At 54.9% G+C, this 25007-nt stretch overlaps 1 protein-coding gene across 1 annotated transcript in view; it reads left to right on the top strand.

Moving 5' to 3' along the window:
- CDC5L (cell division cycle 5 like) overlaps window positions 1-25007 on the top strand; it is a 97516-nt gene that overhangs the window by 57579 nt on the left and 14930 nt on the right. Inside the window, 7 exon segments of the mRNA XM_075341186.1 lie at window positions 2905-3053; window positions 7019-7037; window positions 7039-7182; window positions 21754-21918; window positions 22087-22167; window positions 22541-22786; window positions 23598-23795. Coding sequence (XP_075197301.1) covers window positions 2905-3053; window positions 7019-7037; window positions 7039-7182; window positions 21754-21918; window positions 22087-22167; window positions 22541-22786; window positions 23598-23795 — 1002 coding nt within the window.

Below are 25007 nucleotides of genomic sequence, written 5' to 3'. Positions count from 1 at the left end.
CATCGGGGACGAACACCTTCAGTTTGTGGCACTGTTTTTCGGCCTGGCGACAGACCCACGGGTCTTCACCAAGGTCATGGCTCCATCGTAGCGATCCTACACTCTCAGGGCCACTCGGTGATCCCTTACCCAGACGTTCTCCTAGTCAAAGCACCCTCTTGGGTGGCTTGTTAACACAGTCTGACCATTGCTCTGGAGACTCTCCAGAGGTTTCGGGTGGATCATCAATTTCCAAAGTTAAAACTTGTCTCCGACCCAGTCACTGACAGACCTCAGGATGGAGTTTCATACTCTCTCAGCGATGGCCAAGCTGCCGCTGGACAAACAGCGGTCGCTGCAGACAGGGGTGCAATCCCTTCTTCGGGCCCAGTCGCACCCCTTGAGGCACCGCGTGCACTTCCTGGGGAAGATGGTGGCAGCAATGGAGGCAGTTCCATTTGCGCAATTTCATCTGCGTCCTCTCCAATAGGACATTCTCAGCAAATGGGACAAGAGGCCGACGTCCTTAGACAGGAACGTCTCTCTGTCTCTGGAAGCCAAGACCTCACTTCAGTGGTGGCTTCTCCCCACTTCTGTCGAAAGGAAAATTCTTTCTGCCCCCATCCTGGGCTGTGGTCACGACGGACGCGAGCCTGTCAGGATGGGGAACGTGTTTTCTCCACCACAAGGCTCGCAGTCGTCCGGCCTTCCAAGAAGTCCGGCGGATTCTGCTATGGGCGGAGGCCACAGCCTCCACCATCTCCGCGGTTCACATTCCGGGCGTAGAAAACTGGGAAGCAGACTTCCTCAGTCGCCAGGGCATGGACGCGGGGGAATGGTCTCTCCACCCGGACGTATTTCAAGAGATCGGTTGCCGCTGGGGAACGCCGGACGTCGATCTCATGGCGTCCCGGCACAACAACAAGGTCCCGGCATTCATGGCACGGTCTCGGGACCACAGAGCTCTGGCGGCGGACGCCTTAGCTCAGGATTGGTCGCAGTTTCAACTGCCCTATGTATTCTCTCCTCGGGCAATGCTGCCCAGAGTGTTGCGCAAGATCAGGTCCGACTGCCGCCGCGCCATTCTTGTCGCTCCAGATTGGCCGAGGCGGTCGTGGTACCCCGATCTGTGGCACCTCACGGTGGGACAACCGTGGGCGCTCCCAGACCGACCAGACTTGCTATCTCAAGGGCCATTTTTCCATCTGAATTCTGCGGCCCTCAACCTGACTGTGTGGCCACTATGAGACAGGCCAGGAAACCAACGTCAGCCAAGATCTGTCACAGAACTTGGAGGATCTTCTTAGCCTGGTGCTCTGAGAGGGGGTTTTCCCTCTGGCCGTTTGCCTTACCCAGTTTTCTTTCCTTCCTTCAATCGGGATTGGACAAGGGTTGTCTCTCGGCTCTCTCTAAGGTCAAGTCTCGGCGCTTTCCGTGTTTTTTCAAAAGCGTCTAGCCAGGCTTACGCAGGTCCGCACGTTCCTGCAGGGAGTTTGCCACATAGTCCCACCTTACAAGCGTCTGCTGGAACCCTGGGATCTCAACATGGTTCTACAGGCTCTTCAAAAACCACCTTTTGAGCCGCTGTGGGATGTCTCTCTATCACGTCTTTCGCAGAAGGTGGCATTTCTAGTGGCGATTACTTCACTCCGTAGAGTGTCAGAGCTTGCAGCGCTGTCATGTACAGGCCTTTTCCTGGTATTTTCACCAGGATAAGGTGGTTCTGCGTCCGGTCCCGGACTTTCTCCCTAAGGTGGTGTCCACTTTTCATCTCAATCAGGATATCTCCTTATCCTTCATTTTACTCTCATCCAATTCACCAATATGAAAAGGATTTGCCATTTGTTAGATCTAGTGAGAGAACTCCGGATCTACGTGTCTCGCACGGCGCCATCGCGCCGCTCTGATACGCTCTTTGTCCTTGTCGCTGGCCAGCGTAAGGGGTCGCAGGCTTCCAAGTCAACCTTGGCTCGGTGGATCAAGGAACCGATTTTTGAAGCCTGCCGTTTCTCTGGGCTTCCGATTCCTTCAGGGCTGAAAGCCCATTCTACCGGAGCCGTGGGGTGCGTCCTGGGCATTGCGGCACCAGGCTACGGCTCAGCAGGTTTGTCAGGCGGCTACCTGGTCGAGTCTTGCACACTTTCTCGAAACACTATCAAGTGCATGCCTATGCTTCGGCTGATGCCAGCCTAGGTAGGCGAGTCCTTCAGGCGGCGTTTGCCCACCTGTAAGAGGGGGCCGTTTTCGGCTCTTTTTATCGAGGTATTCTTTTACCCACCCAGGGACTGCTTTTGGACGTCCCAATTGTCCTGGGTCTCCCAATGGAGCGACAAAGAAGAAGGGAATTTTGTTTACTTACCGTAAATTCCTTTTCTTCTAGCTCCTATTGGGAGACCCAGCACCCGCCCCTGTTCCCTTCGGGCTGTTTGTTCTTTTGTGTACACATGTTGTTCATGTTGAACTTGTTCTTTTGGTTCATGGTTTCAGTTCTCCGAACATCCTTCGGATTGAATTTACCTTAGACCAATTATAAGTTTCCTCCTTCCTGCTTTTTGCACCAAAACTGAGGAGCCCGTGATGCAACGGGGGGGTGTATAGGCAGAGGGGAGGGGTTTACACTTTTAAGTGTAATACTTTGTGTGGCCTCCGGAGGCAGAAGCTATACACCCAATTGTCTGGGTCTCCCAATTGGAGCTAGAAGAAAAGGAATTTACGGTAAGTAAACAAAATTCCCTTCTTCTGGGGAAACGGAGCATTATTCTTGCGGTGACGAATACTGGGATAGTACTCTGTATTTGGTAATCATTATCCCAACACTAACAGTCACTATTCACCCATCTCTAATGTATAGTGTTCAGCCACAGGTGTACTATAGAGCAACAGGAAATTGCGTTTTTAATTTGTTTGTATCTTGTGTATTTTCAGGAAGCGCAGAACCTGATGGCACTTACCAACGTGGATACCCCTCTGAAGGGCGGGCTGAACACCCTCTGCACGAGAGCGACTTCTCTCGGAGTGACCCCGCAGAGACAAGTGGTGCAGACGCCCAACACCGTGCTGTCCACTCCATTCAGGTGAGGCAGCTATTACATGCAGGAAGGCAATGTTGGGGGTTGTGCTCCCCTCGGCTGGAGCCAGTCCTGCCATAATGTAGGGACTAGGGATGATCGAATACTCTAATATTCACTTCGCCAAATATCCGGCGAACACATCACCACTATTCGACTATTCACGAATATTCAACCCCCCCAATGTAATTCTATGGGAAACCAGAATAATTTCATGTTGGAACCTAACGGCGAGCTGTGGTGACTGAGGAAAAGGCAGAAACAGGTACAGGCACAGGTCTCGCCCTCGCGCTCTCTCGTCGCCCTCGCGCTCTCCTCGCCCTCGCGTGCTCTCTCGCCCTCAGCGCGCTCTCTCGCCCTCGCGCCTCTCTCGCCCTCGCGCTCTCTCGCCCTCGCGCTCTCTCGCCCTCTCGCTCTCTCGCCCTCGCGCTCTCATCGCCCTCGCGCTCTCTCGCCCTCTCGCGCTCCTCTCGCCCTCGCCGCTCTCTCGCCCCAGCGCTCTCTCGCCCTCGCGCTCTCTCGCCCTCAGCGCTCTCTCGCCCTCGCGCCTCTCGCCCTCGCCTCGCTCGCGCTCTCTCTCGCCCTCGCGCTCTCTCGCCCTCTCGACGCTCTCTCGCCCTCGCGCTCTCATCGCCCTCGCGCTCTCTCGCCCTCGCGCTCTCTCGCCCTCGCGCTCTCTCGCCCTCGCGCTTCTCTCGCCCTCGCTGCGCTCTCTCGCCCTCGCGCTCTCCCTCGCCCCTCGCGCTCCCTCGCCCCTCGCCGCCCCTCGCCCGCCCTCGCCCCGCTGCTCGCCCCTCGCCCGCTCTCGCCCGCTCTCGCCCTCGCGCGCTCTCTCTCTCTCGCCCTCGCGCGCTCTCTCTCTCTCGCCCTGCGCGCGCTCTCTCTCTCTCGCCCTCGCGCGCGCTCTCTCTCTCTCGCCTCGGCGCGCTCTCTCTCTCTCGCCCCTCGCGCGCATCTCCTCTCTCTCGCCCTCGGCGCGGCTCTCTCTCTCGCTCTCTCTCTCTCTCGCCCTCGCGCGCTCTCTCTCTCTCGCCCTCGCGCGCTCTCTCTCTCTCGCCCCTCGCGCGCTCTCTCTCTCTCGCCCTCGCGCGCTCTCTCTCTCTCGCCCTCGCGCGCTCTCTCTCTCCTCGCCCTCGCGCGCTCTCTCTCTCTCGCCCTCGCGCGCTCTCTCTCTCTCGCCCTCGCGCGCTCTCTCTCTCTCGCCCTCCGCGCGCGCTCTCTCTCTCTCGCCCTCTGCGCGCTCTCTCTCTCTCGCCCTCTGCGCCGCTTCTCTCTCTCTCGCACCTCGCCCGCTCTCTCTCTCTCGCCCTCGCCCGCTCTCTCTCTCTCGCCCCTCAGCCCGCTCTCTCTCTCTCGCCCTCGCCCGCTCTCTCTCTCTCCTCACCCTCGCCCGCTCTCTCTCTCTCACCCTCGCCCGCTCTCTCTCGCTCTCTCGCCCGCTCTCTCGCGCTCTCGCGCTCTCTCACCTCGCGCTCTCCGCGCTCGCGCTCCCTCGCCCTCGCGCTCCCTCGCCCCTCGCGCTCCCTCGCCCTCGCCCCTCTCTCGCCCTCGCCCTCTCTCGCCCTCGCCCTCTCTCGCCCTCGCCCTCTCTCGGCCCTCGCCCTCTCTCGCCCTCGCCCTCTCTCGCCCTCTCGCCCTCTCTCGCCCTCGCCCTCTCTCGCCTCGCCCTCTCTCGCCCCTCGCCCTCTCTCGCCCTCGCCCTCTCTCGCCCTCGCCCTCTCTCTCGCCCCTCGCGCGCTCTCGCCCTCGCGCGCTCTCGCCCTCGCGCGCTCTCCGCCCTCGCGCGCTCCTCTCGCCCTCCGCGCGCTCTCGCCCTCCGGCGCGCTCTCTCTCTCTCGCCCTCAGCGCGCTCTCTCTCTCTCGCCCCTCGCGCGCTCTCTCTCTCTCGCCCTCGGCGCGCTCTCTCTCTCTCTCGCCCTCGCGCGCGCGACTCTCTCTCTCGCCCTCGCGCTCTCTCTCTCTCTCTCTCTCTCTCTCGACTCGCTCGCTTCGCTTCGCTCGCCTCGCGCGCTCTCTCGCTCGCGGCGCTCTCTCGCGCCCTCGCGCTCCCTCGCCCTCGCGCATCCCTCGCCCTCGCGCTCCCTCGCCCTCGCGCTCCTCGCCTCCTCCGCTCCCTCGCCCTCGCGCTCCCCTCCCTCCCTCGCCCTCCCTCCCTCGCCCCGCCCTCCCTCCCTCGCCCGCACCGCCCTCCATCGCCCGCCCTCCCGCCCGCCCCTCCCTCGCCCCGCCCGCCCTCCCTCCCTCCCGCCCTCGCCCGCCGCCCGCCCATCCCTCGCCCGCCCGCCCGCCCTCCCTCGCCCGCCCCGCCCTCCCCGCCCTCCCTCGCCCGCCCGCCCTCCCTCCCTCGCCCGCCCGCCCTCCCTCCCTCGCCCGCCCGCCCTCCCTCCCTCGCCCGCCCGCCCGCCATCCCTCGCCCGCCCTCCCTCCCTCGCCCCGCCCGCCCTCCCTCTCCCTCGCCCGCCCTCCCTCGCCCGCCCGCCCTCGCCCGCCCGCCTCGCCCCGCCCGCCCGCCCTCCCTCGCCCGCCCCTCTCTCGCCCTCTCTCTCTCTCTCTCTCTCTCTCTCTCTCTCTCTCTCTCTCTCTCTCTCTCTCTCTCTCTCTCTCTCTCTCTCTCTCCTCTCTCTCTCTCTCTCTCCTCTCTCTCCTCTCTCTCTCTCTCTCGCCCTCGCGCGCCCTCTCTCTCTCTCTCTCTCATCTCTCTCTCTCTCTCTCTCTCTCTCTCTCTCTCTCTCTCTCCTCCGCCCTCGCGCGCTACTCTCTCTCTCTCTCTCTCTCCCTCGCGCCCTCGCCGCGCTCTCTCTCTCTCTCTCTCCTCGCCCTCGCGCGCTCTCTCTCTCTCTCTCTCTCTCTCTCGCCCTCGCGCGCTCTCTCTCTCTCTCTTCTCGCCCTCGCGCGCTCTCTCTCTCTCTCTCTCTCTCTCGCCCTCTGCGCGCTCTCTCTCTCTCTCTCTCGCCCTCGCGCGGCTCTCCTCTCTCTCTCTCTCTCTCTCGCCCTCGCGCGCCCTCTCTCTCTCTCTCTCTCTCTCTCTCTCTCTCTCTCTCTCTCTCTCTCTCTCTCTCTCTCTCTCTCTCTCTCTCTCTCTCTCTCTCTCTCTCTCTCTCGCCCTCGCGCGCTCATCTCTCTCTCTCTCTCTCTCTCTCTCCGCCCTCGCGCGCTCTCTCTCTCTCTCTCTCTCTCTCTCGCCCTCGCGCGCTCTCTCTCTCTCTCTCTCTCTCTCGCCTCGCCCTCGCGCGTCTCTCTCTCTCTCTCTCTCTCTCTCTCGCCCTCGCGCGCTCTCTCTCTCTCGCCCTCGCTCAGAAATGAAAATGAAAGTATCGGAGTGGATGTTCAAATTGTCTCTCCAGTAAAGGAGACCAACTCTAGCACAGCGCCGCCTATTGGAAGTAGCGATCCTAAAAGTCACAAGTGGATTTTTAACAATCCTTTGCAATATGACTCCGGATATATGCCAGATCAGAATCCCAATTTGCAGACACGGTGTTTCGGGGTGCTTGCCCCTCGTCAGTGCAAAGTATGGGGTGTCTGAGCAAGATCGGAGTGGATGTAGTTTTATCCGTCAGATACCGAATGGTGCGATTAGCCCATTATCCGTTGGATACCGAATAGTGGCAAATACATTCGCTCATCCCTAGCAGATACGGAGACCGTAAATATACGTATGAGTAAAGCTGTTTTCCTGAAGGGACGCAGAATTACAGAAAGAAATTAAAGCTGCTGCTGTCCCGATGCTGCAGCTTTATTTCTTCTGATCGGTTATCGCACATATTTGCATATGTGAGAACGCGCCGATGTAGCTGTGGTTTCCTGGCAGCGTCTTCTCTGGGGTTGACGTTTATTCCTGACCTTACAGTGGTCCCCGCGGCTTTCTCAGGCCCTTTCCATGGACTCGGCAGCTGTCGTGATTGAGGCATGGAGGTAATGAAAGGTATGTATCTCTTCACGTCTTTTATATTCACCCTTTGCTTCTCTAGAACCCCATCACAGAGTTCAAGAGGGACTAACCCCGCGAGGCGGCATGACCCCAAAACCAGTTATCGGGGCCACACCGGGAAGGACGCCCCTGCGTGACAAGCTGAACATCAATCCTGAGGACGGATCAGTGGATTACAACGACCCCACGTACATTAAACATTTGGTAAATAATGGAGGATGTAGATTTCTTTGCCGAGACAAATCTTTACAACCACTTGGGCATTCGAGGGGACGGCGTCAGACCGCCTCTGTCATGTGCAGCGTAAACACATCAGCCTCACCAAGGCTCACTGCACACAACAGAGGATTCTGAGCCCGGATCCTCCCAAGTGGATGCCCCGGATATCAGACCTTCTGACGTCACCAGTCGATTTTCTGATGTCAGAGCTCCTAATGATGGGGTTTCCTGTTATTTGGCCCTTATGAACGTTAAACTTGGCCAGTGCCACCCCTACTTTGGTCGGACTGGCCAGTCCAAACGCGTATGGGAACCTTTTGACGTTATCTGGGGGGTGGGCGAAAAGGAGCGGGCAGTTGGAACAATTCCTGATGCTTTTGTTCCCGCCTGGGAGCCGCTTGGTCTTCGTTTTTGATTAAAAACACATGAACACTGAACCAATCTGAGCATGCACGCATATGAGGGAGTCGGGAGAAATGGCTGACTTTCAGCAATGTCATCCCTGGGGATCCAACTGGTCTGGTGGTCAGTGCCAGCTTCCACAGGTGATAAATTTGCCTGTCTAATGCCAAAGCCTGTGATCGTCTGCAGTGGTCAAGTGACTGAAACAGCGCGTCATCAGATGACCTCCCGACTGTGCAGTCCTCACTCCTGGAGGGGCCTCAGCTGCTTCCACAGGACTTGCTTTAGCCTCCATTTTTTTTTTATTTTATTTTATAAAAAATATAAAATATATGACGACCTCTTATGGGAGAGCACCTGATAGATTACACGACCCTCTCATGTATACCACCTCTACAAGAAAATATATGTTAAAGGGAATCTGTTGCCATTAGAAATATATATTCATTATAAATAACTATTAAAAAAAAATTATATATATATATATATATATATATATATATATATATATATATATATATATATATATATATATATATATATATATATATAATATATATATATATATATATATATATATATATATAATATATATATATAATATGCACGCACCCAAATTTGGAGAAAAAAATATATTCATTATAATAAATAACTATTAAAAAAAATGAAAATAAATAAATAGAAATTTATTATTATTATTTTCTTTGTCGCTCCATTGGGAGACCCAGCCAATTGGGTGTATAGCTTCTGCCCCCGGAGGCCACACAAAGTATTACACTTTAAAAAGTGTAACCCCTCCCCTCTGCCTATACACCCTCCCGTGGACCACGGGCTCCTCAGTTTTATGCTTTGTGTGGAAGGAGGCACACATCCACTCATGCATTCTCATATATAGTTATCACGGATGGAGGAAAAGAGGACCCCCACGGGGTCCCCGGCATACTCCCTTCTCACCCCACTATGTCGGCGGTGTTGTTAAGGTTGAGGTACCCATTGCGGGTACAAAGGCTGGAGCCACATGCCGTTTTCCTTCACCATCCCTTATGCGGCTCTGGGAGAAGTGGGATCCTGAGCGGTCATCCATTTACTGGGACCGTGCTCCATCCGCAGCCCCTGGTGGAACCTGCCGGACCGGAGCCTTTTCAACCCCAGGGACCGGGCCCTGCTACTTAAAGGTACTCTGTGTCCCCATTGGGGACTGTACAGGGAGCGCACTTTCTTCCCGGAAGCCGCGGTAGTCGTAAGACTGAGGAGGCAGGTGGACTTCCGCGCCGACCGGGCCTGCTTGTCGGACGCGGCCTCAAATTTAGTCCCCGGCTTCACCGCGGCCTAGTCGCGAAACTCCCGCCCCTGGGCCTGCCTGTCAGGGGTAAGGGCGGGATTACCGACATGTCGAATGTGACGGCTGGAGCATCCTGCATGTCTTCCTCCCCCCTCACTGGCCACTGTGGGGACCCCAGACGGTACCCATTGCGGGTACGGAGGCTGGAGCCACAGGCCGTCTCCTTCACCATCCCTTATGCGGCTGGGAGAAGTGGGACCTGAGCGGTCATCCTTTTGCTGGGACCGTGCTCCATCCGCAGCCCCTGGTGGAACCTGCTGGACCGGAGCCTCTTCAACCCCAGGGACCGGGCCCTGCTACTTAAAGGTACTCTGTGTCCCCATTGGAGACTGTACAGGGAGCGCACCTTCTTCCCAGAAGCCGCGGTAGTTGTAAAACTGAGGAGGCAGGTGGACTTCCGCGCCGACCGGGCCTGCTGGTCGGGCGCGGCCTCAAATTTAGTCCCCGGCTTCACCGCGGCCTAGTCGCGAAAATCCCGCCCCCGGGCCTGCCTGTCAGGGGTAAGGGCGGGATTACCAACATGACGTCGGATGTGATGGCTGGAACATCCTGCATGTCTTCCTCCCCCCTCACTGACCACTGTGGGGAACCCAGACTCCCGCTCTTTGCTGGCGCCGCCCTCGGCCCCACTCCTCCCCTGAGAGCTCCGGCGGCCATTTTCTGGCATTCTGCCGGTGGGTGCTTCTCAGGGGAGCTCAGGGTGAACACAGCACCCGCTGCTGGTCCCCCTAGGGTGCCGGATACATATGTATATATTATATGTATTTCTTCAGCGCTCTATTGGGAGACCCAGACGATTGGGGTATAGCTACTGCCCTCTGGAGGCCACACAAAGCACTACATTAAAAGTGCAAGGCCCCTCCCCCTCTGGCTATACCCCCCCCGTGGTATCACGGGTTCTCCAGTTATAGCTTTGTGTGCGAAGGAGGTCAGACATTCCATGCATAGCTCCACAGATTTTAGTCAGCAGTAGCTGCTGACTATTTCGGATGGAAGAAAAGAGGACACATATAGTGTCCCCAGCATGCTCCCTTCTCACCCCTGGATGGTGTTGTAAGGTTGAGGTACCTATTGCTGGTACAGGGCTGGAGCCTGACATGCTGTTTTCCTTCCACATCCCCTGGTAGGGCTCTGTGGAAGTGGGATCCTGCCGGCCTCTCAGCTCTGACGCCGGGCTCCATCCACAGACCCATTAGAACCTGATGGAGACGGAGCAGGAGTACGATCAGGGACAGGCCCTGCATCATACAGGTACTCTGTGTCCCCGGCAGGCACAGACACACTCCGGGCTGGCTGGGTGTTGTAGTGCGCCGGGGACCACAACGTTGGAGTTAGTGTCCCTACAGATTACTGGGGGATTTTTTGTGTATGGGAACGCAGCGCCGACCCCCTCTGGACCGGGCGGCGCTGCTGTGACTTGTGGTGCGCCGGGGATCCGCCGTCCGCGCTTTTACGGCGGCGGCGGTTATAAATTGAGTCCCCGGCTTTTTGGGCCTAGGACGCCGGCAGCTCCGATCGTTCCCGCCCCCACCCTGTCATTCAGGGTAGGGGAGAGACGCTGTTCGCTAGCAGCGACGAGGGCTGGAGCCTGATTTACATGCTCCAGCCCTCTCACTTGGCACAGAGGGAAGCAGGCTTCCCGCTCTTGGCCAGGAACGCCCAGGGCCCGCCCCCCTTCCTCTCTCGGGACGCCGGCAGCCATTACATGCAGCCTGGCTGGAGGAAGGACGCAAGGCTCTGGGAGACCTGGACTGGGGGGCTATCTGGCGACCTCACACCCGCTTTTTAAGCGGGCGGTAAGCGGTTTTTCTGTGCTGGTCCCTCTAGTGCCTCACTGTGTATCGGTGTACTGTGTACAGATATATAGATATTGTATTTCTTGCACTGTGAGGTCGCTTCTGGCTGCATATCCCAGATCGCTCTGAGGAAGCAGCAACATGTCATCCTCAAAACGCAAGGCTGCCAAGGCTAGGGCTGTGTACACTGCGTGTGCTGCATGTGGGGCTGCTCTACCAGCAGGTTCCAAAGACCCCCATTGTGTGCAATGCTCCGACCCGGTGCTGCTTCGCCAGCCGCAGTCAGGAGAGGTAGTGACCCAGGCTGAGACGCTTGTAAGTTCTGCCCCGGTGACAGGGACAGACTTTGCAGTTTTTGCGGATAAAATGTCTGTGACTATGACAAAAATCCTTGACACCTTGCAATCTATGCATGGGGCTCAGTCTTTGGGCACGGCGAGGCCTCTGTCCTCAGGTCCCCCTCACTTGGAATTAATCCAGCCTACAGGGGGGTCCCCGGCTTCACAAGCTGAGGATTATGACTCAGAGGATAGCCCCAGCCACCCTAAGCGGGCTCGCTGGGAAAGACCCTCAACGTCATCACACTGCTCAGGGTCTCAGCGCAATCAGTCTCCCTGTGATGTGTCTGAGGAGAGTGATCAGGAATCCACTCCTGGAACCCCTCTCAACCTGGATACCCCTGATGGGGACGCCATGGTAAACGACCTTATCTCAGCCATCAATAGGCTGTTGGATATTTCTCCCCCAGCCCCTTCAGCAGAAGAGGCGGCTGCGGAGCAGGAAAAGTTTCGTTTCCTCTATCCCAAGCGTAAATTGAGTGCTTTGTTGGATCACTCTGACTTCAGAGAATCAATCCAGAAGCACGACGCTCACCCAGAAAGGCGTTTCTCTAAACGATCTAAAGATACACGTTTCCCTTTCCCCCCTGAGGTGGTCAAGCGCTGGACACAGTGTCCAAAGGTCGACCCCCCGATTTCAAAACTTGCAGCTAGGTCCATAGTTGCAGTGGAGGATGGCGCTTCACTTAAAGATGCCAATGACAGACAGATGGACCTTTTGGTTAAAATCTGTCTATGAAGCTATCGGCGCGTCGTTTGCTCCGGCATTCGCAGCCGTATGGGCACTCCAGGCTATTTCAGCTGGCTTAGCAAAAGTGGATGCTATCATACATCCAGCAGTGCCGCAAGTGGCGTCCCTTACCACGCAGATGTCGGCGTTTGCGTCTTACGCTATCAATGCGGTCCTAGAATCTACCAGTCGCACCTCAATGGCGTCCGCCAATTCGGTAGTTTTGCGCAGAGCCTTGTGGTTAAAGGACTGGAAAGCAGATGCTGGTTCCAAAAAATGTTTAACCAGTTTGCCTTTATCTAGAGATAGACTGTTTGGCGAGCCATTGGCTGACATCATTAAGCAGTCCAAGGGTAAAGACTCCTCTTTACCACAACCCAGAACGACCAAACCTCAGCAAAAAAAGTGGCAGCAGAGGTTTCAGTCCTTTCGAGGTTCGGGCAAGACACCATTTACCTCGTCCAAAGGGACTCCAAGGACGCAAAGAAACTCAGATTCGTGGCGGGCTCACACGCGCCCCAAGAAAGCAAATGGAGGTACCGCTTCCAAAGCGGCTACCTCATGACTTCCAGCCCCCTCCCTCCGCATCGCCGGTCGGGGGCAGGCTCTCCCGCTTTTCCGGCATTTGGATGTCACAGGTCAAAGACCGGTGGGTGACGGACATTTTGTCTCGCGGGTACAGAATCGAGTTCAATTCTCGTCCTCCAGCTCGGTTCTTCGGAACCTCCCCACACCCAGACCGAGCAGATGCTCTGCTGCAGGCGGTGGACTCCCTAAGAGCGGAAGGAGTGGTGATCCCAGTCCCTCCTCAGGAACAAGGGCAAGGGTTTTACTCCAATCTCTTTGTGGTTCCAAAAAAGGACGGCTCGTTCCGTCCTGTTCTGGACCTAAAACGGCTCAACAAACATGTGCACGCCAGGAAGTTCCGGATGGAAACCCTGCGTTCTGTCATTGCCTCAATGTCCAGAGGAGACTTCCTTGCCTCAATAGACATCAAAGATGCTTATCTCCACGTGCCAATTGCTACAGAACATCAACGTTTTCTACGTTTTGTGATAGGAGACGACCATTTTCAGTTCGTAGCTCTGCCATTTGGTCTGGCGACAGCCCCACGGGTCTTCACCAAGGTCATGGCGGCGGTGGTAGCAGTCTTGCACTCTCAGGGACACTCGGTGATCCCTTACCTAGACGATTTATTGGTCAAAGCTCCCTCTCAAGAGGCATGTCAGCACAGCCTGAATGCTACGCTGGAGACCCTACAGTCTTTCGGATGGATCATCAACTTTCCAAAGTCGATCCTATCACCGACTCAATCACTAACGTATCTTGGCATGGAGTTTCATACTCTAGCAGCGATAGTGAAGCTTCCGCTGAACAAGCAGCGGTCACTACAGACAGGGGTGCAATCTCTCCTGCAGGGCCAGTTGCATCCCTTGCGGCGCCTCATGCATTTCCTAGGGAAGTTGGTGGCAGCCATGGAAGCAGTTCCCTTTGCGCAGTTTCATCTGCGCCCACTTCAATGGGACATTCTCCGCCAATGGGACGGGAAGTCAACGTCCCTGGACAGGAAAGTCTCGCTTTCCCAGACGGCCAAGGACTCCCTACAATGGTGGCTCCTTCCCACCTCATTGTCTCAGGGAAGATCCTTCCTGCCCCCATCCTGGGCAGTAGTCACGACAGATGCGAGTCTGTCAGGGTGGGGAGCAGTATTTCTCCACCACAGGGCTCAGGGGACGTGGACTCCGCAGGAGTCCACCCTTCAGATCAATGTTCTGGAGATCAGGGCAGTGTATCTTGCTCTACTGGCCTTCCAACAGTGGCTGGAAGGAAAGCAGATCCGAATCCAATCGGACAACTCCACAGCGGTGGCATACATCAACCACCAAGGAGGGACGCGCAGTCGGCAAGCCTTCCAAGAAGTCTGGCGCATTCTAATGTGGGTGGAGGACAGAGCATCCACCATATCCGCGGTTCACATCCCAGGCGTAGAAAACTGGGAAGCAGACTTCCTCAGTCGCCAGGGCATGGACGCAGGGGAATGGTCCCTTCACCCGGACGTGTTTCAGGAAATCTGTCGCCGCTGGGGAGTGCCGGACGTCGACCTAATGGCATCCCGGCACAACAACAAGGTCCCGGCATTCATGGCGAGGTCGCGCGATCAAAGAGCTCTGGCGGCAGACGCCTTGGTTCAAGATTGGTCGCAGTTTCAGCTCCCATACGTGTTTCCGCCTCTGGCGCTCTTGCCCAGAGTGCTACGCAAGATCAGATCCGAGTGCAGCCGCATCATACTCGTCGCTCCAGACTGGCCGAGGAGGTCGTGGTATCCGGATCTGTGGCATCTCACGATCGGTCGACCGTGGTCACTGCCAGACCGACCAGACTTACTGTCCCAAGGGCCGTTTTTCCATCAGAATTCTGCGGCCCTGAACCTGACTGTGTGGCCATTGAGTCCTGGATCCTAGCATCTGCAGGATTATCTCAAGGAGTCGTTGCCACAATGAGACAAGCTAGAAAGTCGAATTCGGCTAAGATCTACCACAGAACGTGGAAGATTTTCTTATCCTGGTGCTCTGCTCAGGGAGTGTCTCCCTGGCCATTTGCATTGCCCAAGTTTCTTTCCTTCCTGCAATCGGGGTTAGAAAAGGGCTTGTCGCTCAGCTCCCTTAAAGGGCAAGTTTCGGCACTATCCGTGTTTTTTCAGAAGCGTCTAGCACGTATTTCTAAGGTGCGCACGTTCATGCAGGGGGTCTGTCATATTGTGCCCCCGTACAAGCGGCCGTTAGATCCATGGGATCTGAACAGGGTACTAGTTGCTCTCCAGAAGCCGCCCTTCGAGCCTCTGAAGGAAGTTTCCTTTTCTCGGCTGTCACAGAAAGTGGCGTTTCTTGTTGCGATCACATCGCTTCGGCGAGTGTCTGAGCTGGCAGCTCTGTCATCCAAGGCTCCCTTCCTGGTGTTCCACCAGGACAAGGTAGTGCTGCGCCCTATTCCGGAGTTTCTCCCTAAGGTCGTATCCTCTTTTCATCTTAATCAGGATATATCCTTGCCTTCTTTTTGTCCTCATCCGGTTCACCGGTATGAAAAGGACTTACGTTTGCTAGATCTGGTGAGAGCACTCAGAATCTACATTTCCCGCACGGCGCCCATGCGCCGTGCCGATGCACTTTTTGTCCTTGTCGCTGGTACGCGCAAGGGGTTGCAGGCTTCTAAAGCCACCCTGGCTCGATGGATCAAAGAACCAATTCTAGAGGCCTACCGTTCTGCGGGGCTTCCGGTTCCTTCAGGGCTAAAAGCCCACTCAACCAGAGCCGTGGGTGCGTCCTGGGCATTACGTCACCAGGCTTCGGCTCAACAGGTGTGCCAGGCAGCTACCTGGTCCAGTCTGCACACTTTCACCAAGCATTATCAGGTGCATACCTATGCTTCGGCGGATGCCAGCTTAGGTAGAAGAGTCCTGCAGGCGGCAGTGACACCCCCGTAGGGGAGGGCTGTTTTGCAGCTCTAACATGAGGTATTTCTTTACCCACCCAGGGACAGCTTTTGGACGTCCCAATCGTCTGGGTCTCCCAATAGAGCGCTGAAGAAGAAGGGAATTTTGTTACTTACCGTAAATTCCTTTTCTTCTAGCTCTTATTGGGAGACCCAGCACCCGCCCTGTTGTCCTTCGGGATGTTTTTTTGTTGTTTGCGGGTACACATGTTGTTCATGTTGAACGGTTTTTCAGTTCTCCGATGTTATTCGGAGTTAATTTGTTTAAACCAGTTATTGGCTTCCTCCTTCTTGCTTTGGCACTAAAACTGGAGAACCCGTGATACCACGGGGGGGTATAGCCAGAGGGGGAGGGGCCTTGCACTTTTAATGTAGTGCTTTGTGTGGCCTCCAGAGGGCAGTAGCTATACCCCAATCGTCTGGGTCTCCCAATAAGAGCTAGAAGAAAAGGAATTTACGGTAAGTAACAAAATTCCCTTCTTCTGTTCGGACAGACTGTATACCCTTTGTTCACATTTACCTTCAGTGGTCACTCTCCTAAGAGACAACAGGCACAGGTTTTTCTCGCGGTCTGTACCTCTTGTGGGGTTATGTTACCCGCGGGATCCATCTACCCTCACTGTGAGCAATGCTCGACTCCTGCCTAGCTTGCTCAGCCGGAGCCTCGGGCACTGGTGGGCCCCTCGGCTCATGTAGACCCCCCTGCTCCCCCTGAGCAGGCTGCAGGGACAGAGTCACCGGTGTTGGCCCTCAGTAATTTTCATATGATCAAATGGTCTTCTAAGCTCCTTGAGGCATTGCAGTCCAGACTGGACCTTTCACAGGCCCTGGCCCTGTTAGCTTGTCTCATCCAGGCCCCGCTTGGTTAGCGCCGCAGCGCGCTCCCAGGTTGAGCCCTAGGTCTCAGGCGGAGAACTCCTGCCCGGACCGCAGTCCAAGACCGGCTACGAGGTCTCGCTGGGACTCTTCCTTGACTTCCTCACGCTGCTTGGGATCCCAGCTTGAGGACTCTCAGGAAGACGAGGCGGACAGGGGAGCTCAGGGCTCTGGCCCTGACTTCAACCTTAACCTTGATACTCCTGAGGGGGACGCCTTAGTAAAGGATCTTATCTCGTCCATCATCCAGGTGCTGGTTCGCTCTCCTCCGCCTCCTCCTGTAGAGGAGCCGGCTTCTCAGCAGGAGAAACTCCAGTTTCGGTTCCCCAAACGTACACGCAATACGTTTTTTGATCACTCTAACTTCAGGGATGCTGTCCAGAAACCCGGAGCGGTCCCGGACAAGCGTTGGGTTAAACGTCACACTGACACGCGTTACCCCTTTCCATATGAAGTCGTTAAGAGTTGGGCTCATTCTCCCAAGATGGATCCTCCAGTCTCCAAATTGGCTGCTAGGTCCGTTGTGTCTGTTGCAAATGGCTCATCCCTGAAGGATGCCACTGACAGACAGAGCTCTTGGTGAAGTCCATCTATGAGGCCACGGGCACGTCTTTCGCCCCGGCCTTTGCAGCCGTGTGGGCTCTCCAAGCAATCTAGGCTTGTCTGAAGGAGTTTAATGCTGTCACATGGAATTTTGCTCCGCATGTTCCATCTTTGACTCTCGGGCATCAGCTTTTTCGTCCTGCGCCATGAACGCCGTCCTGGACTCCACTAGCCGCACGGCTGTAGCATATGCTAACTCCGTGGCAGTTCGCAGGGCCATGTGGCTGCGCGAAAGGGAACCAGACTCTGCTTAACTGGTTTGCCTTTTTCTGGCGACCGTTTATTTGGCGAACGATTGGATGATATTATTAAGGAATCCAAGGCAAAGGACTCCTCCTTACCCCAGTCCAAACCTAAGAGACCTCAGCAAAGAAAAATCCAATCGAGGTTTTGGTCCTTTCGTCCCTCCGCCAAGCCACATTCTTCTTCGTCCAACAGGCCGGAGAAAGGCCAGAGGAACTCATATGCGTGGCGGCCCACGTCACGACCCCAATAGGCCGCAGGAGGCACTGCCTCCACAACGGCCTCCTCATGGCTCTCGGCCTACCCTAGCCGCATCCCCGGTCGGTGGCAGGCTCTCCCGCTTCGGCGGCGCCTGGTGGCCACAAGTTCAAGACCGATGGGTAAGAGACATTCTGTCTCATGGTTACAGGATAGAGTTCAGTTCTCGTCCTGCGGCTCGTTTCTTCAGAACCTCTGGGCCCCTTCTCAGGTGGCGTGTCAACACGTCGCTCTGGCGACTCTCCAGGGACAACCAGCTTTCTCTGCAGGCGGGGGTGCAATCACTTCTTCGGAGTCAGTCACACCCCTTAAGGCGCCTCATGCACTTCCTGGGGAAGATGGTTGCAGCTATGGAGGCAGTGCCGTTCGCGAACCAAGGCGGCACTCGCAGTCGTCAAGTCTTCCAGGAAGTCCGGCGGATTCTGCAGTGGGTGGAAACCACAGGCTCCACCATCTCCGCAGTTCACATCCCGGGCGTAGAAAACTGGGAAGCAGTTTTTTTCAGTCATCAGGGCATGGACGCGGGGGAATGGTCTCTGCACCCAAAAGTGCTTCGAGAGATCCATCGCCCCTGAGGAACGCAGGACGTCGATCTCTCAAGGTCCCGGCCTTCATGGCACGGTCTCAGGATCACAGACCTCTGGCAGCGGACGCTTTAGTCCAGGATTGGTCGCAGTTTCGACTGCCTTATGTGTTTTCCCCCTCTGGCGATGCTGCCCAGGGTACTACGCAGGATCAGGTCCGACTGCCGTCGCGCCATTCTCGTCGCTCCAGACTGGCCTAGACGGTCGTGGTATCCGGATCTGTGGCATCTCACGGTGGGTCAACCGTGGGCACTTCCAGACCACCCAGACTTGCTGTCACAAGGCCCGTTTTTTCCATCTGAATTCTGTGGCCCTCAACTTGACTAGGTGGCCATTGGTCCCTGACTCCTAGAGTCTTCAGGGTTATCTCAGGATGTCATTGCCACCACGGGACAAGCCAGGAAGCCAACGTCCGCCAAGATCTATTACAGGTCTTGGCAAGTCTTTCTATCCTGGTGCGCTGATAACGGCTTTCCTCCATGGCCGTTTGCCTTACCCACATTCCTTTCATTCCTACAATTTGGAATGGACAAGGGTTTGTCCCTCGGCTCTCTCTCTAGGGCCAAGTATCCACGCTCTCCGTGTTTTTCTTTCAAAAGCGTCTAGCCAGGCTTCCGCAGGTCCACACGTTCCTGCAGGGGGTCTGCCACATGGTCCTACCTTACAAACGTCCGTTGGAACCCTGGGATCTTAGCAGAGTCCGGACGGCTCTTCAAAAGCCGCCTTTTGAGCTGCTGCGAGATGTCTCTCTCTCCCGTCTTTCGCAGAAGATGGCCTTCCTAGGGACAGTCACATCTCTTCATAGAGTGTCTGATCTTGCAGCGCTGTCATGCAAAGCTCCCTTCCTGGTTTTCCACCAGGATAAGGTGGTTCTTCGTCCTGTCCCGGAATTTCTCTAAGGTGGTATCTCCTTTTCATCTAAATCAGGATATCTCCTTGCCTTCCTGTTGCCCTAATCCAATTCACCAGTGTGAAAAGGTTTTGCACTCTTTGGATCTAGTGAGAGCACTCCGGTTCTACGTGTCTCGCACGGCGCCCCTGCGCCGTTTAGATGCGCTTTTTGTCCTTGTCGCTTGCCAGTGTATGGACTCTCAGGCCTCCAAGTCGACCTTGGCTCGGTGGATCAAGGAACCGGTTCTCGAGGCCTACCGTTCTTCGGGCCTTCCGCTCCCTTCAGGGCTGAAAGGCCATTCTACCAGAACTGTAGGTGCGTCCTGGGCATTGCGGCACCGGGCAACGGTTCAGCAGGTGTGTCAGGCAGCTACGTGGTCTAGTCTGCACACTTTCACGAAGCACTATCAAGTGCATACCTTTGCTTCGGCAGACGCCAGTCTAGGTAGGCGAGTCCTTCAGACGGCGGTTGCCCACCTGTAAGAGGGGGCCGTTTCGGCTCTTTTTATTGAGGTATTCTTTTACCCACCCAGGGACTGCTCTTGGACGTCCCAATTGTCTGGGTCTCCCAATGGAGCGACAAAGAAGAAGGGAATTTTGTTTACTTACCGTAAATTCCTTTTCTTCTAGCTTCTATTGGGAGACCCAGCACCCGCCCCTGTTCCCTTCGGGCTGTTTGTTCTTTTGTGTACACATGTTGTTCATTTTGAATTGTTCTTTTGGTTCATGGTCTTCAGTTCTCCTTCCTGCTTTTGCACCAAAACTGAGGAGCCCGTGATCCACGGGAGGGTGTATAGGCAGAGGGGAGGGGTTACACTTTTTAAAGTGTAATACTCTGTGTGGCCTCCGGAGGCAGAAGCTATACACCCAATTGTCTGGGTCTCCCAATAGGAGCTAGAAGAAAAGGAATTTACGGTAAGTAAACAAAATTCCCTTCATTATTATATATATATATATATATATATATATATATATATATATATATATATATATATATATATATATATATATATATATATATATATATATATATATATATATATATATATATATATTATAATTATAATATTCCGTTCCATTCCACACACGCACATATTATGCTCACCTTACCTTCCGTTCCATCGCTGGCCTCCTGGATCTTGTAGTTCGCCGGTACAGGATGTGTATCTGGTAACCATCGCGACCGATGCCGCAGCTTCTGCTGCCAGAGTGCTGACGATAAAGGCAGGAGTTGCTTGCCTCTGATTTGTTAGTGCGCTGCCTTTGAGTAGTGGCTGACAGCGTAAGTTCCTGCCTCGTTACGATGGTTACCCGATACACATCCTGTACCAGCAAACTACAAGAACCGAGAGGCCGGCGATGGAAGGTAAGGTGAGCATAATATGTGTTTGTGTGTGTTTGTGCGGACTGTAAGAGCGGGTCAGTGCGGTGAAAGTGCGGAACCGGAAGTGTGTGCGGTGAGTATTTGCTCGTACAGCAAAGCTTGCTCATAAACTGAGTTACAAATTTACAGCAAGCTTTGCTCGTATAGCGAAATACTCGCACAGCAAGTTACTCGTAAACCGAGCTTCCACTGTATAGTGATGTGATGTAGCCATATAGCATTACAATTGCTGCACTGCCCCTCTAGTGTGATGTCACTGGGGGGGCTGCTAATGGTGGGGCGAGGACACGCACATATGATCTCCCTATTAGCTGATTGATAGTACTTTGACTGCGTCGTGTGCTCACAACGCCGTGGGCCCCCCTAAGTGCTCCGATGTCTGAGCCACAAATGCCACCGCCGGGTCCTTCTATAATAAACCCCTTCTGTGCCAGCCAAGAACAGCATAGGTGGTCGCTGTTCCTTTATCCCTTCCACTAATAGGTCCTGGGCGCCAGAGGTTAAGTGGAGCTCAGCGCATAGCATTGGGCTTCAGAGACATGGCGTCTCGCTGTAAACTATGCAAGGAGCATGGCCAGTGCACTCCTGATGCGGCCACCGCTTAGGAGTTGGGTTGGAGGCCTTCCTAGTATCCTGTGCCCGTTAGATGCCATATTTGCTTATAAGTGCCGTACACAGACATAACACACAATCAAATACAAATTGCAGGAAGTTTATTCACAACTGTTTAATTTTTTAGAAATAAATCATTAACTTTAATAATAAAAAAAGTTATACAATTTCTTTAACACTTTAGTGACCAGTAGGTTACTATGTAATTTAATTTCCCCATGCTTTCTGGGTTACTGGTGCAGTTGGGACCCTCAGCCCTGTGTGTGTGTGTGTGTGTGTGTGGGATGAATCTAAAGGGGGGTGTTACACGCAGCGATATCGCTGGTGAAAGCACCTGCCCCGTTGTTTGTGCGTCACGGGCATATCACTGCCCGTGGCGCACAGTATCATTAGGAGCCGTCACACGGACTTACCTGCCTAGCGACGTCGCTGTGTCCGGCAAACCGCCTGCTTTCTAAGGTGGCGGTTCGTGCAGCGTCACTAAGCGGCCGCACCAATAGAAGCATAGATGAGCGGGACATAACATCCCGCCCACCTCCTTCCTTCCTCATTGAGGGCGGCCGCAGGTAAGCTGTAGTTCGTTGTTCCCGAGGTGTCACACGTAGCGATGTGTGCTGTCGCAGGAACGATGAACAAGCTGCGTCCTCAACAATCAATGATATTTTGAAAAGGAACGACGTGTCAACGATGGACGATTTGGTGAGTATTTTCCATCGTTAACGGCCGCTCGTTGGTGTCACACGCAACGACGTCGCTAACTATGCCGGATGTGCGTCACGGAATCCGTGACCCCGGCGATATATCGTTGCGTGTAACGGGGCCTTAAGGCTCCTTTGTCGTAACATTACAGGCAAATATGGGTTTTATTACGCTGAAAATATTAAAAATGTCTGAAAAATGCACCTTTAATTCCATCACCTCTGATATATTTTGTCCCCGCTCATCAAGTTTCCTAAAGACGTCCTATGCGGCCAGTGTCTGTGTGTGATCTGATCCTCTGATTCGCAGGAAAGGGAGTCTCGGGAACAGCTACGTCTCGGCCTGATGTCTCTGCCCACTCCGAAAAACGACTTTGAGATCGTCTTACCCGAAAATGCTGAGCGAGAACTGGAGGAGCGAGACCAAGAGGACTCCTTCATAGAGGACGAAGCGGATGTGGAGGCGCGCAAACAGGTACTAGTCTGCGTATCACCAATATCTGTCCGTGATGATGGCGCGTCCATCCTCCGCCTTGTACTCGGTCTCCACACGAGTCCTGTGGAAGTTCCCGAAAGAGCCAAAGGATGTGGAGCAGGTTGGAAAATATTGATATTAAATTCATTTTTTTATATATATCCTCAGGCCGTTAGAGACGCACAACGGGCGAAAGAACTGAAGCAAAGGCACAAAGCCGTGCAGAAAGATTTACCGCGACCCTCTGAAGTAAGCAAACTCCATACTGTTTGGTTTTTTTTATTTTATAAGGGTACGTACATCTTTTGTTTCTTTAAAAAAAAAAAAATTTAACTAGCTAAAACTTAATTGAGGGGTATCCCCAAATTTTAAAGCTGCTACCCGTCCACCACTTTCTGAAAAATCTGTTTCACGACGTCTACAGCTCATATACTGGGCAATGTGTCCCCTCGGCAAACAGACAAAACACAGCTGACAATATTGGTTTGCAGACATTCCCTTTAAATGGGATTTCGGTTATAGCACCTGCGGCGCTCATGTTAATGTATCGTGGAACCCAATGCTTGCGGGTCAGGGTTTCGCTTTGTATACACGTAATGATGAGTCCATTATCGGTCTGCAGGTAAATGAGACAATCCTGAGGCCTGTGAACGTGGAGCCGCCGCTCACTGACCTGCAAAAAAGCGAGGAAATGATCAAGAAGGAGATAATCACCATGCTGCACTACGACTCGCTGCACAATCCGTGCGGAGACCATTCGGGGAGTAAGAAGGGGAAGGTTCCCGGCTCGGCCCCCACCAGCGTGGAACACGTGGGCTATCTGGAGCAGACGCCATATGATAAGTTCACAGAGGACGAGATGCGGCATGTAAGTAGCTAGGTAATGGTAGAACAACGAGCGGGGGTTGGGGGTTGTCATCCTTATCCTGATAGAAAAAGGTTTAACTCCGACAGAAGCGTTATCATAGAAGTCTGTGGTGTAACCGTCTGGATAGATGCTATTGCAGTTGCATACAACAGAGTCCACCCCTGGTCTCCACCTGTCCCCCTCGCCCGCCTGCCCTGGTCTCCGCCTGTCCCCCTCGCCCGCCCGCCCTGGTCGCCGCCTGTCCTCCTCGCCCGCCCGCCCTGGTCGCCGCCTGTCCTCCTCGCCCGCCCGCCCTGGTCGCCGCCTGTCCTCCTCGCCCGCCCGCCCTGGTCGCCGCCTGTCCTCCTCGCCCGCCCGCCCTGGTCGCCGCCTGTCCTCCTCGCCCGCCCGCCCTGGTCGCCGCCTGTCCTCCTCGCCCGCCCGCCCTGGTCGCCGCCTGTCCTCCTCGCCCGCCCGCCCTGGTCGCCGCCTGTCCTCCTCGCCCGCCCGCCCTGGTCGCCGCCTGTCCTCCTCGCCCGCCCGCCCTGGTCGCCGCCTGTCCTCCTCGCCCGCCCGCCCTGGTCGCCGCCTGTCCTCCTCGCCCGCCCGCCCTGGTCGCCGCCTGTCCTCCTCGCCCGCCCATTCCTGCTCAGAATTCAGGATGATTGTCCTTACTGATACACTGTAACAAACTCGCTCACCAGTGTGAACTAAGGATTGTCCTGTCAAGTTCACTGCTCTGATACGACTGATGCGCAGCGATGATATTCATGAGTAGTCGGCTGAGAAAATGGATTAATCCAGATTATAATCTGTTCTCTTCCCTGTTCAGGCGCAGGAGCTCCTGCAGCAGGAGATGGAGGTGGTGAAGCAAGGCATGGGCCATGGAGACCTGTCCCTGGACGCCTACAACCAGGTGTGGGAGGAGTGCTACAGCCAGGTGCTCTACCTGCCCGGACAGGGGCGATACACCCGAGCCAACCTGGCCAGTAAGAAGGACCGGATCGAGTCTCTGGAGAAGCGGCTGGAGGTGAGCGTGTCTGTCGTGGCTATTCAGTAACTTTAGCTGGAGACGCTTTTTCTGCACAGTGTCACCACTAGATGGCAGTGATGTTCTTCACATCTGCTGTAATGCCAAAACTTTTCATGGCAGTTTCTTGTCTTTTCCATGTTCTTACCTCGTCTGTCGGGTTACTTCTCACTTTGGGATGGAAATGCGCAGCGCTCTCGTAATCACTAGATCAGAATCATTTAAAGGGGTTGTCCAGATTTGGGTAAAATCCTGCCATCATTCTGACTTCTGAATCCTGACATTGTGTGGGGTGCTCACACTTTACGATTCCCCAGTATTTATATGCAGGCGTCACTTTTCTCCCAAACCTGGACAACCCCTTTAACTTATTCATCACACGCCCTTAAAGGAGACACAGAGAAGTTGTCTCATACTTCTGTGGACATCCTATATGTATTCTCAGGCTATCCACACATCAGGCGTCTTAGGCGTTTTTTTCCCCCCATAGACTTGTATTAACGACGGATTACGACTGATGGGCTTGTGTTGCATCCATCACGCGACGGATCAGTCCTGGAAGCCCAGTGTGTAAACAATCACACTATATATATATATACACCGCACACCATACTTTTCGTTTTTTAAGACGCACCCCAAATTTGGAGAAAAAGGTGAAAAAAAAATGGTGTCCGTTTTATAATCTGGTGGTGTCTTACCAGGGAGAGGGGGCAGCAGCACAGCAGGGTGATGCAGCCCAGATACTCACTGCGGTCTCTGCTCTGTGCGGGGCCGGTTTCGCCGCTCTGTGCGGGGCCAGTGACGCCGCTCTGTAGGTGTTGGCGGTCTACGGTGAGGGCTTCAAATAATGGCGGTCATAGTCGGCGCGTGCGCAGATGACAGCTTGAGCTGAGAGCTCCATCTGCGTAGGCGCTGACTTTAGGCGCCGATATATCTTCAGAATGACCGGCCACCGAGCAGCACAAAGCAGCCGCGCGCCGAGCAGCACATATGAGCTGCACGCAGAGCCAAACAGAGTGGAGCCGATGCACACAACAGCGCCGTACTGACAAGCGCTGGCAGCACCCGGTAAGATACATTCGGATTTTAAGATGCACCCCGAATTTTTGGGAGGAAATGTGCGTCTTATAATCCGAAAAATACGGTATATATACACACACACACATATAACACATTCTGCCCCTTTCTCTCAAAACTGGCCTGTGAAAATAC

The sequence above is a fragment of the Anomaloglossus baeobatrachus genome, chromosome 3 (assembly GCF_048569485.1).
Source record: "Anomaloglossus baeobatrachus isolate aAnoBae1 chromosome 3, aAnoBae1.hap1, whole genome shotgun sequence".
NCBI lineage: Eukaryota > Metazoa > Chordata > Amphibia > Anura > Aromobatidae > Anomaloglossus > Anomaloglossus baeobatrachus.
Note: the sequence above shows the minus strand (reverse complement) of the source record. Positions and strands in the feature narration are given on the sequence as shown.